At 38.8% G+C, this 16179-nt stretch overlaps 1 protein-coding gene across 2 annotated transcripts in view; it reads left to right on the top strand.

The window, feature by feature from the left end:
• ORC4 (origin recognition complex subunit 4) overlaps positions 1-16179 on the top strand; it is a 43699-nt gene that overhangs the window by 6967 nt on the left and 20553 nt on the right. For both annotated transcript variants that reach the window (XM_063429402.1, XM_063429403.1), the window contains exons 2-7: positions 565-640; positions 3931-4007; positions 9431-9521; positions 10374-10449; positions 12655-12740; positions 15728-15776. In XM_063429402.1, coding sequence (XP_063285472.1) covers positions 584-640; positions 3931-4007; positions 9431-9521; positions 10374-10449; positions 12655-12740; positions 15728-15776 — 436 coding nt within the window. In that variant the 5' untranslated portion in view covers positions 565-583. The remainder of the gene's footprint in view (positions 1-564; positions 641-3930; positions 4008-9430; positions 9522-10373; positions 10450-12654; positions 12741-15727; positions 15777-16179) is intronic.

The raw sequence follows: 16179 nt of genomic DNA, 5'->3' as shown, positions 1-16179 counted from the left end.
GTGACTCGCCTCTTACTGAGGAGGAAAGAGAGGTCAGTTTCGTGTGCACATACAGAAATTGGACAACATTAATATTCTACTTTACCTTAATGGAACACTTTAGCTTTAGGAACACAAACATGTATTCTTAACGCTGTAGTGTCCTGACTAAGGGGGTTTGAAAGGTGAGTATTACTTACCTTTCACCCCTCTCCACGCTGCCATTCTGCCTCTTTGGCTTAAATCATTTCATTATAATAATACATTGGTGATATCCAACCTTGGCCTCATAGATATTTGTGAATTACAGTCAGGTATTAGATCGGCCTTGCATCCTGCATAAAGATTAGTAATCACAACAAGTGACTCATGTTAATTTATTTTTCTTTTGATTTGGAAATTAATTATGAATTATTTATTTACCAAAGCCCCTAGTCACACATTTTGTGAAGTCCTCTTTTATTGAGAGAGATGCTATTAAAATCACTATAAAATATTCTGTACACTGTTGTGTTTTTAAAATGCATGTAACCAACAATCATCACGTCTAATGTTAGTTAATTATTTTGTTTTATTTCATGTAAGGTTATGAACGATTAATACAATGAGCAAGAGAAAGACTAAGGACAGGAGCCTCCCTATTGGAGAATGTATTGGGCAGGTACTGTGTGTTTCCTTCATTGGTTGTTGTTTGTTTTGCTTTTTTTATCATCTAAAGTTGGAAAAAAAAGGAGAAGTAAAGTTGGAAAAAAATAAATAAAATCAAAATGTTCCTAGTAATACAATCTGTGTTGATGTATAGAATTATTTTTCCACACAGTCCTTAAAATGAAAGGCTAAATGTGGACTTCTGTGCTATAGTTCATTTCTGCCTGATAATTAGATTTTGTAAAATGAAACTGCTGTCATCGAGAATACAACAAACAGTGTTAAAATGCTTGAGAACTGTAACACTTGTGACATAAATCATGTTTAGGAAACACAAAGGTAAGACCCAGGTATGTGAAAGTAACAATGATTAGTAAGTACGGAGACGATAAACCCAGAGAGAGAAGGGATGGCATTACTTTCCCTACAAATAATGTATCTCACTTATCTTTTATATTACATGATTTTTTTTATGGAATGGTTGGAGATTGTAGTGTAGGGTTAAGAGGTAGGAGTAATGTACAATGTAAGGGATTACCGTTAGGGTAGCATTGGAGTATAGGTCTTGTAGTGTCTGTGATCAGTAGGGGTCACAGTCCACTCCATTGTATTGTTTGTTAACTATTCAATAGATATACCTCCAAGCTAAGCATGTTTGTATATTTCCTGCATGTTTTCTTTAGTGGTTTATAATAACACAGCTTGCAAAAGCTGCAGACCCGCTGTCTGCAGCCATTGCAAGTCTTCCCTTTTTTCACAGCCTTTTTTAGTCTGTGCCAAGGAAATGGCCGGTCGGAAGCGTCTCATTGAGAGAAATCTGTGCTGGAGTTGGAGCACATGTGAGGACATGATTGCAGTTTTTCAATGCTTCTCAATGAGCTGTAGTACAGATCATTGAGAAGGGTGGAGGGCAGGCATGCTCTGTGTCGCTAATAGAAAACCATCCCAGCTTTCTAGGTAACAGTGAGGGAGGTATTTCTGCTCCATTTTATAAAAGTACTGATTTCTATTGAAATTGGCACATTTATAAACTCACTCTTCAAGCATCATATTCACTAGAGCTCACTCCATCTCCAACTAATATTGGACAGACTAGACATTTACAGTACTCTTTAAAATGAGGGCCTCCTGAATTGTTCGCTTTTTTCTATGAGCAGTGAGAGTGCGTCCTATTTTATATTAAAAGGTCTCTGCTCTTATTTCTGCCTTTTCACTGAAACATCACACTGGGATTTGAAGAATTATACTTCGTCTTTTTGGGAAAGTTCTATGTCCGTGCTTTTTTCTAACTGGCTTCTATAATAAGCTTTTAAATTCTAAAAAATGTGTCTCAACCCTGGAAACACATTAGCTTGTATCTCTTACAGTGCGTAATGTTCGATGGGATTTTGTCATATGATGCACTGCACACAAGTGTAAGCAAGAAAGCCTTATCATAGGTTAAAATAGCGTAAGTTAATGTTTATGGGATCAACTTGGCTCCTACTCTGGCACACTGAGACAATTCAGGTTCTCCCTTAAAAATGAATTGTACGTGAATTGAACTTTAAATAGAAACTTTATTATTGAACATGTTACATAACTTCATAGGTTGAGAAACGGTCAACATCAAGTTCAACCCTTCATACATTATTGTTTCTGCTGTTGATCCAAAAAAAAAAAAAAGACTATAAACTGGCAATCAAATGACTCCGTTGGTCAACAAATTGTTAAATGCAGCATATTAGTTATTACAACCCTGAATATTTAGCTTTATCCAAAAACACACCCATGCCAAAACCTTTTCCTCCGCTTTAGAGAGAATCTCAGAGTCTATTGTTTATAAACAAATCCGTTCTTGTTTAATGATATCCCTTACTCCATTCCAGTTACAGAGATTTTTGCAGGGTGTGATGTACAAACCAGGAGATATTTAATTTTAAGATTTGTCTTCCCTTTTATTTTGTTTATATATTTCATGTTGTTAGATAAAGATCTTAACGTACACTTTGAGAAACCTGAAATGCACAGGACACACTCACCTCCGGTGCTGTGTAGATGTATGAATGACTGGTAAAGGCTTTTCTCAAAGAGAGAGATCTCCAAAGATTTAATGGTTCTCTCTCATAAATATAACTAATAAATGCAGTGTTATTTTTACATCCAGCCATTGTCAGGGAAGTGCTAAAGGCAATACTTGGTGAATAGGCTGCTGCATAGGTCTTTAGCAGTAACCAAAGGGGCTTTCTAGACACCGTAACCACTACCATAGTATGGTGCCCATCCGACCTCCAAGAGTAAACCATGTTAAGCCACAGTTACCTCTTCTTAGATCACTGCTTCTGCGTTTATTTACATTAGTTATTCATGTTTTTGGACATAATTCATTGGGTTGGTGCTTTGTCCAAATAGGGCCAAACTGATATATCTATTGTAAAATGAGAACATCCACTTCAGATATATTAGAAATGGAGGCTGGACCAGAGACGCCAGGGGGACACAGGTAAGTACCAAGCCATTAAAAAAACACAAGTTTGACTACAGCTGGCTCTGGTGGTTATGGTGTCTATACTGCCTCTTTAAATGTGATGTGTCTATTTGTTGTTGTTTTTTTTATATATAGAAAATTGCAGTGATTTTTTTTTTGTTTGTTTTTACTAAGTAGGTGCTCTGTGGTGGGTTAGTGTATTCAGTTATCCTAGCGTGAAAATCGAGAAAAGATAACCTTTTTTTTTTTTTTATCAACAAGGAATTTAACTCTTGAGCGGACTGTTGCATCAACTTATGGCAAAAAGAATTTACAGCAAGACAAATTTAATTTTCATAAAGCATTATTAATAAGCCATATTCACTGTTCCATGAAACTGCTTCCCATCAAATGCAAGCCTCTGAAATTATATTTCTGCATACTGAATGAAAATAATAATGATCTAGACAGAAAGCAGTGATAAGACTCCTCTTCAGCATAAAGTTCAACAAAATATCTAGGCGCTGTAATATAAAAGGTGCAAAAATGAATTATTGATATCTTCTCTCTGCAAATATAAAGCTGTTGCATTGTTTATATTGGAGTGTTCTTGTATTTTGCTGAGCCATCGCCTTGCTAGCATATAATAATCAGTAACTCCACATTTAATATTGGAAAATACAAGGTCCGTGATCTGATGTGATGGGATTGTATTTGCATGACTGCCCCAGGGGAGTCTAGTATATTTTTCATAAGTATTCAGCTCTGGTCTGTATGATAGAAATGTATATTGTGAGATTTTTGAGTTAATTATTTCTGTTTTCCCTTTGTCCTACGACTTATATATACTCTTATAGGTCCATGCCATCCTACGGCAAAGGTTTCTGCAGCAAAGTCACCATGGAAGGAAATTTGGGGTAAAATCACAGCACAAGTAAGATGAAGATAGTCTCGTAACATCTATTAAGTCTGACTATATTTAATTATTTAATATATAATTTAATTTCATATATTATAGGGATTCCGTTTTGTTATGGTAATTTTGAATCAACATTTAAATATACAGAATACGCATGCAAAGAAAATAAAGTAAACCATTTTTTTTTTTCAATTCGTATTTTATTGAAAGTTTTGTTTGGGATTGGGATACAAAAGGCAAGAAGGGAGGGGTTAGGGATGGGGGGTCTCACAACAATCAAGGCATGTCACATTTCAGTTCAGTTACTTAACATTATACAACAGGTATCCGTTCTTATTGCTAGAGATATTAGTGCAGATATAGGATTAACTTAGTCGTGTTCCCCTATGAGGATTACTTGTATTTGTGTATATACGCTAGTCATTTACTGAGCAATTGCATTACATTTCCAGTGTTTGGCTCTTAATTAAGACATACTGTGCCTACATTAGTAAGTTATGTGTATCATACATTGATTGATTTCTTCATGCGTGCGTGCCAGCCGCCTTTACCTCATGAAGACCTCTGTGTTTCAATTTATAGTCGGGCTTCAATCCGACAATGCATCGTAAACTCAAACTTAACATTGGGATAAATAAGTTGTCTGTTTCACCTCACGTTTTGTTTATATACCAGTTTCCTTCGAAAGTAGTCATGGTTTGAGGTTGGACCATCTGCACCAATTGTGATGTGCGATAGTAATCTGTTTCTGCGTAGTGGCTGAGATCTTTTCATATTTGAGGTATTGTCTAATTTTAAGATCTAGCATTGTGGGAGTTGGGCAAGTGCTGTTTTTCCAATGCGTCGGTATAGGGTTACGTGTCGCTAATATTGACATCAACAATATGTCTTTATCCGGGAGTGATATAGTGGTAGGGACCAAAAGAAAGAGACCCAACATAGGTGTCCGTGGTAATTTTGGTAATCCCAGGAGTGTCCATAGATTTTGGGTCTCTGCCCATAGTGGTGCGATTATTCGGCATTCCCACCAGATGTGTGTCATAGTGCCCTTGTCTATCCCACACCTCCAACATCTATCTGAGGTGAGAGGATAAATTCTGTGCAATTTGTTGGGAGTGAGATACCATCTATATACAAGCTTTTTATGGGCTTTTATATGTGAATAACATGTGGTGATGCCCTTGAGGGCCATGAGGGTGGCTAACCAGTGTTTGTCTGAGAAAGCCAGGGGTAGTTCTCTTTCCCATTGTACCCTGTGGGAGAACGTTGATGGTAGCCTGGTTCCCTAGTACTGCATACCCCAATGATAAGGTTTTATTTTTGGTCGGAGTTGAGTGGCATCTTTCATAGAGCTTGGTCAAGTCCAGGTCAGTAGAGTGCGTCCCCTTTGTGGGTCGTGTCACCTTTTCTATAATTATGCTTTTTAGCTGGAGATATGGAAATATAAAGGAGGGGGTTTGGTCATACAGAGTTTGTAGTTGTGGGAAGGGTATTATTGTCCCCTGACAGCATATGTCTTTGATGCGTTTAGCTCCAAGTTCTTTTCATCTATTTAGGGATAGCCATGGGGAGATCAAATGGAGCGCTGTTATTGGTGCCCATTGTGAGCATTTTTTGCTCCTCTGCTGCGGGTGGTGGAGGTGATCCCAGATTTGGATAGAGTAGTGGGTTAGAGGTAGGAGTTCGTGGTCCCTGTCCCTCAAGTGTTTGGGTGTCCACAGATAATCCACCACAGAACTTCCACTTCCGTATTGGCTTTCGAGGTCTACCCACTGTAAGGTTAGTGTCGGTGCATGTAATTTAACTGCCGTTTCTAAGATTGCAGCTTTGTGGTATCTCATTACATTAGGAAAGCCTAGTCCTCCTTCCTTACTTGGGGATTGTAATAAAGTTAGTGGAAGCCTCGGTTTATTTTTGTCCCATATATAGGATGATAGTAAGTTTTGTATGTGTTTGCCCAATGAGGGTAATAGAGGTATTGGCAGCATTCGGAAGACATATAGCAGTTTCGGGAGGACCATCATTTTGACAGCATTGATTTTACCAAACCAGGACAACATAACATCTTTCCACTTATGCAGAATGAGTTTGCATAGCTGTGGTAGGGGAAAAAAATTTAGCGTGGTGATGCCACGGTATGTAGCTGCGATTTTCACACCTAGATAGGTGAGGTGTGTGTGCCTCCAGTCAAAAGAAAATTTGTTTTTCAAAGTAGACACTATTAAGGAGGGTAGGCGTATTGGTAGTGCTTGGGTTTTCGATTGGTTCAGTTTGTAATAGGACACTGTGCCATATTCTTCTAAGGTGGTGATTAGGTGTGGTAGCAAGTGTTCAGGTTGGGACATAGTGATCAGGACATCATCGGCAAACATTGACAATGTGTATTCTGAGGATTTAATATTAATTCCCATGATATCTGGGAGGTTTCAAATTCTACATGCAAGTGGCTCCAGAGAGAGAACAAAGAGCAATGGTGATAGCGGGCAACCTTGGCGTGTGCCATTGGTAATAGAGAAGGGGCTTGATACGAACCCTGCATTGGTAACCCTAGCAGTAGGATTCGAGTACAAGGCCATAATTCCCTTTAGATACACTGCAGGGAAGCCGAATTTAAGGAGGACCTGTTCCATATATTACCAGTTTAGCCTATCAAAGGCCTTCTCTGCGTCGAACGCAAGGAGAAGGCCTTCCATATTTTGAGTTTTCATGTGTGCTAGTATATTTAACACTTTTCTAGTGTTGTCTGAGCCTTGCCTATTTATCACGAATCCTGACTGATCATTATGGACTATGCGTGCTAAAATGTGTTTCAATCTGTCTGCTAGAATTTTTGCATAGATTTTCGTGTCACAGTTTAACAGGGAAATGGGTCTGAAGTTCTGGCAGAGCGTGTCTGGTTTACCAGGTTTAGGCAAGGTGGGCTTGCAATGTAGGCATTATACCTTTCGTGAAACATTGGTTAAGGAGGTTTGTAAAGTGAGGGGACAATATGTCAGAGAATGTTTAATAGTAAAGATTAGTGAAGCCATCTGGTCCTGGAGATTTGTGATTGGGTAGTTTGGCTATTGTGCGTTTCAGTTCGTCTTCAGTGAATGGTTGTGTAATGGAGTTCATTTCTTCTTGTGTCAAAGTGGGGAGGGTCACTGTTTCTAGAAATTGTGCGATGTGTTCTTTGGACGGTGTGGGTGTTATGGGATCATCCTTGAGGTTATACAGGGAACTATAAGACCTTGCAAATTCCTCCACTATTTCTTGTGGGTGCATCAGTTTAGTTTTAGTGGGGGATAAAATATATGCTATCCGTGAGTTTGCCATGCATGATTTTAGTTTAGACGCTAGAAGGGATCCTGCTTTGTTCCCTTGGGCAAAAAATTTGTGTTTATATTTTTGTAATATATAGTCAGTTTTGTCCGATTCTAGTTCCCGCAGTCGGGCTTGCAACGTTTTTATTTGTTCATAATGGTTCGCTGTCGGATTCAACTTGTTCGTGTGTGTAAGTGTTCCTATTTGTTGAATCAGAGTGTTATAGGTGTGTAGCCACTTCTTTTTCGCATAGCTGGCGTGTTTAATGAATATGCCCCGAAGCACTGCTTTATGAGCTTGCTAGATCATGTCTATGGATGAAGAATCAGTGGTGTTGCTTTGAAAATATGATGTAAGCTCTGTCTTGATTTGTCCGATGATGGTGGGGTCGCGTAATAAGGATTAATTTAGCCTCCATGAACCTATCCCTTTATTGGGGTATTGGGCAGTTAAGGTGATAGAGATAGGGGCATGGTCGGACCATGTTATCAATCCTATAGAGGTGGATTGGACTTTAGGTATCATAGAGGAGTGTAGTAAAAATCTATCAATTCGTGAGAAATCTGGGCCTTGGTAGGCGGTGTATGCAGTCAAGGCGTAGGTCAGCATCTGTAAGGCCTGGGCATAGGGCTTTAAACAGGCTTACGGCGTAATCCTGCAATTCTGAGGGTCTAATGCTTTCAGCAATTCCCCCTAGGCGTATATTATTCCTCCTATCCCGATCCTCATGATCAGCTACTTTGGCAGCCAAGAGAGTTAGGCGTGATTCTAGAGCATCAAATACCTCAGTCAGGTTATTGTGGGCCTCAATGATCTCTTCAGCCTTATCTTCAAGTACAGTAGTGCGTTCGCCTATTGCTTTTATGTCTGCGCGGACGTCCCACGCCATTTTAGCAAATTCAGCTTGTAGTGTATGCTGTAAGTCTTGCAGCATTCTCTGCATAGTGTCTTCAGATGCTGGGGTAGTATTCCCTGTTGAAATAGAAGTGTTATCACTGTGATCGGAATTGGCCACGGGTGAATTGGGGCCGTCGGCGCCATCTTGCGTGCGGTTTCGTGGCGGTGTTAGGGAGGAAATTTGCAGCTCTGATTGCCTCAATTTCCCTTTTTTCGGGGCCCGCTGAGACATGGTGGGTTAAGAATGCTTGGGGTGTTTTTATATCGCAGGTAGGTCAGAGTATTCTCTTCTATTTGCTGTTATCAAGCTCACCCTCAGAGGAGGACACGTCCGTGTCCATGAGCTGCCAGGCCACGCCCCCTCAAAGTAAACAATTTTTATGTAGTTAGGGAGATCCTGAAAATGAGGTCATTTGCTTATTTCCCCCCCAAAAACTTGAGGTTCTGCAATTATTTGTATATTTATCTGTACATGCAAAAAAGAATGGAACATCCATGGGTTTTGGTGATAAGCAATATATTATTATTCTCTATAAAGCCCCAACAAATTTTGCAGTGCTGTATAATAGTTGAATATGATGTGTATTCTTATCCTAAGAAGAGATGTGCAGATGTTCTTTTGATAGGTTTTATACATGTTGGAACCTTGTGTCCACTTACGGTAGATTACTTTTACTCGGGTAACGGTGGAATCGGGTACTTTTTATTCCAGTGGCTGCTAATCAGACATAGTATGATGGCTAGATTAAAACGTTAAAGCCACTCTCCTACTCGAGGAAGTAATATAGATTGGTAGCAATACTGATCACTCCTGAATAAACTATCCAGGCCTGCCGGTGGTTCCTCTTAACCTCTGTATAATTTGTGGGACACCTCCAGTTGCAGTCACTTAGAATGTCACTCAGACTGTTTATCTAGATTTTTTTTCTGGATTTCCTGATTGATTGAATTGACGGAACACCTGACTGGATCTGTTTTATAGAGAACCTACTCTTAAAATCATCACAGCTTCAAATCAGAGGTCTATAAATCCAAGCATAGGTGCACCCACTTATGTAAATATATTCTCTTATTCCAAGGGTACATCAGACAGTTGTCATTTGCCTTTACCTGTCTCTAGACTGAACATCTGATTGTTCTCAGATGACTGTTTTGTTTTATATTGATGATTTTTTTCAGCTCTCTGTGCTATTTTGAGACTCCGAGCTAAGCTCATCCTTTTGTTATTGTAATTTCAGGCACTTAGTAGAGCTTCTGAAAAGAACAGTGATTCATGGTGAGAGTAACTCTGCACTGATTATTGGTCCCCGGGGATCAGGAAAAAGCATGGTATGAATTCTTTATGTTTTACTAAGTCAACCTGCTGTTTGTATCACCTTTTGCATACTATCACTCAATGAACAATTTTACAAATGTTAAACCAGTGAAATTTTCATACATTATTCAAATGTAATTAATTTTCTTTATTTAATCAGTAAATCAGTATAGTCAATCCAAACCTTTTTACATTATTATTCAGATTATTTCTATTAGTGTGGTTTTATTATTGCTTCTGCAGGAGGTTGCATAGATAGATCTACTTTATTACTTAACAGAGTCCTGGTGAGTGGCCTTAAGGAAGCCCATTCACATCATATATCACATGTGCGGTTGAGCACTGAGTTTCTTCATAGGGCGGCATTCAATGCCACTCTATGAAGAATGTGATTGGTGCAGCGCGAAACTGCGCATGCGCATCACATCACGATGACGCTTCTCAAGGAGAAGCGTCCTATTGAGCCCTGCGAGTTTGTCATTTTGACTAAAAAGGGGGCGTGGCCTAGCGGGAAGCTCGGTGCTGGAACCGAGGTAAGTTTTATTATTAAAATTTACTCAGATTTTTTTTTTTTTTTTTTTTTATGGCAAGTTCATATAAAAGCAAGAAAGAAGGCTGGGGGACCTGTCTTTCTTGCTTTTATATGTTGACTATAGTATCCCTTTAAATGTTATGTTCGTTTAATATCTGAGTTAGAGAGAGTTTTGAGGAGGCAAGGTTTAAGTCTTAGATTCTTCTTGAAATATCAGATTACGTGTTCTGTCGCAGTGATATGTCTTGTCTGTTTTTGCCGTTTGTATTGTTTTGCTTCACCAGGTAGTGACTTGTACATACCAATTCATGCATTGTATGGGCATGTCTTTCAGCTGTTAAAGGATGCCTTACAAGAAGTTCTGGAAATAAATCAAATAAAAGAGAATGCGTTGCAAGTCCTTCTTAATGGTATGTTTACAAAACGATCTAGATTGAAGAATCAACTGGATAGTTGAAGGGTTTACTTTGTGGGTACAGTTTGTTGTTTTGTTCAGGGTCGGCTCAAAAATAGGTTAATGTACAAGTACTTATTTGCAGATGACTAAACACAATCCAGAGCTATTCACTAAAGGGCGGCTCCTCTCCTATGGAATAACTTGCCTACTGCCATCAGACTCTCCCCTAGTCTTCAATCATTTAAGAAGGGCCTTAAAACCCATCTCTTCAGGAAAGCGTATGGCCTCCCAGAGTAATCTCTCCCTTACATACCTGTCTCTTGCTCTCCTATGGGATAGTGCTTTGCTCTCTCCTCCAGCTCTGCTTCACTCCTACTTGATATTTCCTATCCTAATGTTTCTAATACCCCACCTCCTATAGACTGTAAGCTCATTTGAGCAGGGTCCTCTTCAACCTATTATTCCTGTAAGTTTTCTTGTAATTGTCTTATTTATTGTTACATCCCCCCCTCTCAAAATATTGTAAAGCGCTACGGAATCTGTTGGCGCTATATAAATGGCAATAATAATAATAATTGTCACAAATGCAATATGAATTTTATATTTTAGGCCCAGATAGACATTTTTTTTTAGTTTTGCAAGCCCGCTCTATGTTTATGTTGTCTTTTTTTGTCTACAATGTTAAATTCACTTTGAATTCCCAACAATACACACTTTGTTGAATAACACGGTTTAAAGAATTTCTTCTTAAAAAGAAACTTGATCCCACCCAAATGATCTGCCTCTGCAACTGAAAGTATGTTTAAACATGTCTGACCCAACGTGAATTAAAAAAAAAGACAATTATGCAAATATTAACAACAACATAATTCTAGATTGTAAGTTCTCTCTATCATTGTATCTGTCATCATTATGTTGATGATTGATTAAGTTATAAATCCCCATTATTTAATTGTAATCATTTATATGTGTTTTTAGTGTTTATCCACATATCACAGTGGCGTTTAAAGCAAATCTGTCACTAGTGAGATATTTGCATAGCTAAATTGCTAATGTTATTGGTTATGCTATTATTTAAATAACAAATCTCACTAGTAAATGTTTTTTATCATTCTGTTTTTATTTACATGCCCTGTCAAGTGCACCTGGCACAGCATCTAAATAATTGTAGCCCCTGCAGTGCCATATACATTGTACATGCACGTGTACAGCACTACTGAAAGATTGCCCAAGCGCACATGTTTCTCCACAAAGCGGAGGTGCAGTGGAGGTAAATGCATTTTTTTTTACTAAACTCCACTGCTTTGTTTACCCTGATAAACACTGCAATAGCACTGACAGAAGTGAGTGAACAAACATGTCAGTTCCACAGACGTGACACTTCCGCTAGAACTTTTTTTTGTCAGGGATCCAAATTACTTATTATATTTTAATGCTGATACTTCTGAAATGTACAAAGCGGTTTCAAAGATATAGAAGCTAAAACATTAATATTCTCATATCCCCAAAAATGGAGAGGGGAGAAAATACCTCTAACCATGCTGGATAATTCAGTGGTTGTGTGTGTAGACACTAATTCCCCACTCTCTTCATTTCAAATAGCAGATAACACCTGGACTCATGGACACTCGTGGGAAAAAAAATATTTACTAATTCACAAAATATACATGGGACTGGGAGGGGAGGGAGGGCACATAAAGAAAAGAAGGAAAAGTCTGTCCAAAACATTCACCCCGCCTTGTCTCATCATTGCAAATTGTAGTACACATTCACCCTGCCTTGTCTCATAATTGCAAGTTGTAGTAGACATTCACCCTGCCTTGTCTCTTCATTGCAATTTGTAGTAGACATTCACCCTGCCTTGTCCCTTCCTTGCAAGTTGTAGTAGCAGACCTCCTATCCACATTGCCGCTATTAACTGTAGTGGCCCCTTCTCCTCCTTCCCATTCCCAGTAGTAGTAGCCATTCTCCCTCACGCCAATGCCAGTAATCGTAGAAATAGCCATTCTCCCCCTCCCCACCCATGACAGTATTTGATGTAGTACCCATTTTCACCTCCTTATTGCCAATAGTTGTAGTAATCAATTCTTCCCCTTCCCTCCATATTACATGTAGTAGTAACCAATTCTTCTTTTTCTCTCCCCAGTAGTAGCCCATCATAGTCCATTTTAATTGTACAATAATATTCATGGTGATTTTTTTTTTTTTTTTTTTTTAGGTCTCTTGCAAACCAATGATAAGATTGCTCTGAAGGAAATTACCAGGCAACTCAATTTAGAAAATGTGGTTGGGGAAAGAGTATTTGTAAGTATGTTTTTATTCAACCCGCAGTGATACCATTATAGTATATGAATTAGGGAACTAACCTAAACCATCTCCTACTTTCTATATAGAGAAAAACACAAAATAAAAGCAGAAAGGACCACAAATGGTGCAGACCAAAAACCATCAGATAATAGCTGGTGTAAAAATGCACTCACAAGCATAGATTAAAGCAGGCAGGATATGAAAATATCGGTAGAACTTGTTTCTTTTCAACTTCCCAACTTCTGTGCTTGTTAGGAAAGAAGAAACAAAACACATAGTGCAACACTGTATAACATGAAAAAGAACACTTTATTTAATGCACTCACAAGATAATTAAAAAGTAAAAGCCCATCACAGTTTCTTTACTCTCAGGAGAAATTCTATATACAACCTCCAGGACACAGAAATCTGTTGTTAAGGCAATCAGTAAAACACAGGAAAAACGGTGTTCTTTCACCCTACGCGTTTCGTCTATAAATAGACTTCCTCAGGGGTATTCGCGCGTGTCTGACAATCCTACCAAGTCCTGGGTTTAAAAAGCCTGGTTTGCTCCTTCCAAATTGCTCACAGCCAATCGTGATGGAGCTGGTCCACCTGATGTCGATAATCCTCATTTGCGGGTCATGCCTCATTGTGAATCCTTCTGGAACTCTGGAATTGTCAGACACACGTTGAATACCCCTGAGGAAGTCTATTTAAAGACGAAACGCGTAGGGTGAAAGAACACCGTTTTTCCCTGTGTTTTACTGATTGCCTTCACAACAGATTTCTGGGTCCTGAGTAAAGAAACTGTGATGGGCTTTTACTTTTTAATTATCTTGTGAGTGTATGAAATAAAGTGTTCTTTTTCATGTTATACAGTTCTGCACTATGTGTTTTGTTTCTTCTCTCCTACCAAGCACAGAAGTTGGGAAGAAAGAAGTTCTATCAATATTTTCATATTCTGCCTGCTTTAATTTATGCTTGTGAGTGCATTTTTACACTAGCTATTATCTGGTGTTTTTTGGTCTGCACCATTTGTGGTCCTTTCTGATTTTATTTTGTAGGTTGTTTTTTTTTTTTCTCTATGTATATTCAGAAAGTCCGAGGAATCTTCTAAACCTCTACTATTTTATATTGTAACTTATTTGTATAATTACCCCCTTTTTAACCACTGGTGTTTTATATTGCATAGGGACTTTTTACGTATTTTGCTTATTCCTGCATCTCCTACTTTCTGTTTTCTGCGCCAGTTACAAATCATGATGTTTGGAACCTGAGCAGCCTATCAGGTGAAGGTCAAGTGCAAATATTTGACAGTATTTGTCATTGTTTTTATGTGGCAGTTATCTTTTTAGGAGAGAAAGCTGAGCTGTAAAACCATGCATGTTCGGAACACACTTCTGACAATCAGTGCACGTAATCTAGTTCACTAAACAGTGAGCCATGCTTTTTATAAACCAATAAGAGCCTTGGCTGCTTGGGCAAAAAATGACTTCTTATACCAGAATGAGTCACTCCTGATTGGAGCATCTCTTTCTGGTTGAAGCAGTGTCTACCTATTAATAAACAGGGTAACTGCATGGAACTTTTAATGTATCTGTTTTTTGTTGTGTTTTTTTTTTTAAATTATTTTTTTATTGAGGTAAATAGATTACATATAAAATAAGGTTTGAAATGAAGTTAATAAGAAAAGCTCCCTTGCTCAAGATAAATATAACAGGACAAATCTAAGTATGACTTCGTTTCAAAATAGCTACACAACTACCTCATTATTGTTTAAATAGTATAGAGAGAACAAGTGTGTTTAACGGCTAGATCAGACAAAAGTAATTAGTTTACATAAACAACACTATGTGTTATACAGCCTGCCACAGGCTCTTTGTGGGCCAGCCAAATTGCCAAGGGGTGTCAGGGATTGCAATTCGCAAGCTTCTGCTGCAGAGAGGGCTGTTTGTTTCGACCTAATAGTGCCCTCATACTCCACTCCTCCAGGCCCACACCGTTACAGGAGCTGGTACATAACTCTCACTGACCCCTCCATGCCAGGTGACAGGGTAAAAGTCCTCCGTGAGACTCATATAGTAGAGATTATTCAGGTGTTGTGGACTGTGAACAGGGTGAACCCCCGTCTGGGTTCCCAGCCCAGACGGGGTTTGTGGGCAAAGACACTGTCTGGATCCGACTTATTGACAATTTAGGGGAGTTGGGCTCTACGTCTGGACATATGCTGCCAAAGCCGCTCGCATACAGTGTCAAATGCCAAGTAGAATGGTTCTTTCCAGCCCACAGGGAAATCTGGCATGGGCAGTGTAGCTGGGGAGGAGGCCAAGTTAAATTAGCCTCATCTAGCCAGATTACCTTAGTAGAAGAGTGTAAAAGTAGGTAAGTTTAAGAGCCTACGGCATAACTCCCACCAAACCGAAGTTGAGGGGGGAAAAGGGGCGAGTCACAAGCAGAATTTTGAAGACCAGACCAGGAGATCGGACACCTCTCCTGCCCTCTGAGCTCGCCAGTAGGACTAGGCTGCAATCCCTCAATTTACTCTGTCCTCTCAGGGTAGCGGCAATCCCAATATAATCTTTTTAATGCATTATATATCATTTGTTAAAAAATGCGGGACAGGTTTCTCTTATCGTTTTCATAAAACCTATTTGCATAATGCTAAATAGATCTAAATGACTTATTTGTATATATAGAAATTATCTGGTCGTGTTTCGTAACTCAGGGTTCCTGTTGGTGGAAAGCCAGACCTCAGGCAGTTGTTTGTAATAAAATTATTTTCACCCCAGCATAAGGGGAATCAATTTGGCACAGAGGAGGCTCCATTGAAAGTGCTTTGCAGAAGTGATGTTAGTATATAAAATCACAATTGAGGAACTGGTTTCACATCTAATGCCATCCATGTCGTTTGGGTCCTTTCCAAAACCACTATGAATCCTGAGCTGAATATTAATTTATGTTTAGGCCTATTCATTTGCAGAACTTTTTCTTTTATTTTACAGGGAAGCTTTGCAGAAAACCTTTCTTTCCTACTGGAAGCTTTAAAAAAAGGTAAATGAGATGTGACATAAGATTCTCAAACTATTGTATTATATATTTACAGAATACAGTTTTCATTCTTCAATTGGTCTTCACATTTCCCACTAACATTTTGCAGACGCCTATAATTTTATTTCTTAAAAAGTCTAATCACAGCTACCACAAACACTGGTAGAAGATTAATCAGTAGATCTTGCAATTCAAGTAGTTTCCATGTTTCCCTCCTCCTTTGAACTGTCATGTATTTAGAGAATACTTGTCTACAATCAGAAGACCCAGTAAGTTTACCCAGATCGATGTCTGTACATAGAACACAGAAAAAAAAGTTTCTGTAGTCTGAGAATTGTAATACTTGTTTTATTTTTTTTGGGGGGGGGGGGGGGGCGCATTACATTTCATCTCTACTTGTGCTTAC

Source organism: Pelobates fuscus, chromosome 8 (assembly GCF_036172605.1).
Source record: "Pelobates fuscus isolate aPelFus1 chromosome 8, aPelFus1.pri, whole genome shotgun sequence".
Lineage (NCBI taxonomy): Eukaryota > Metazoa > Chordata > Amphibia > Anura > Pelobatidae > Pelobates > Pelobates fuscus.
The sequence above is the reverse complement of the archived record's forward strand: the minus strand, read 5'-3'. Positions and strand labels throughout refer to the sequence as shown.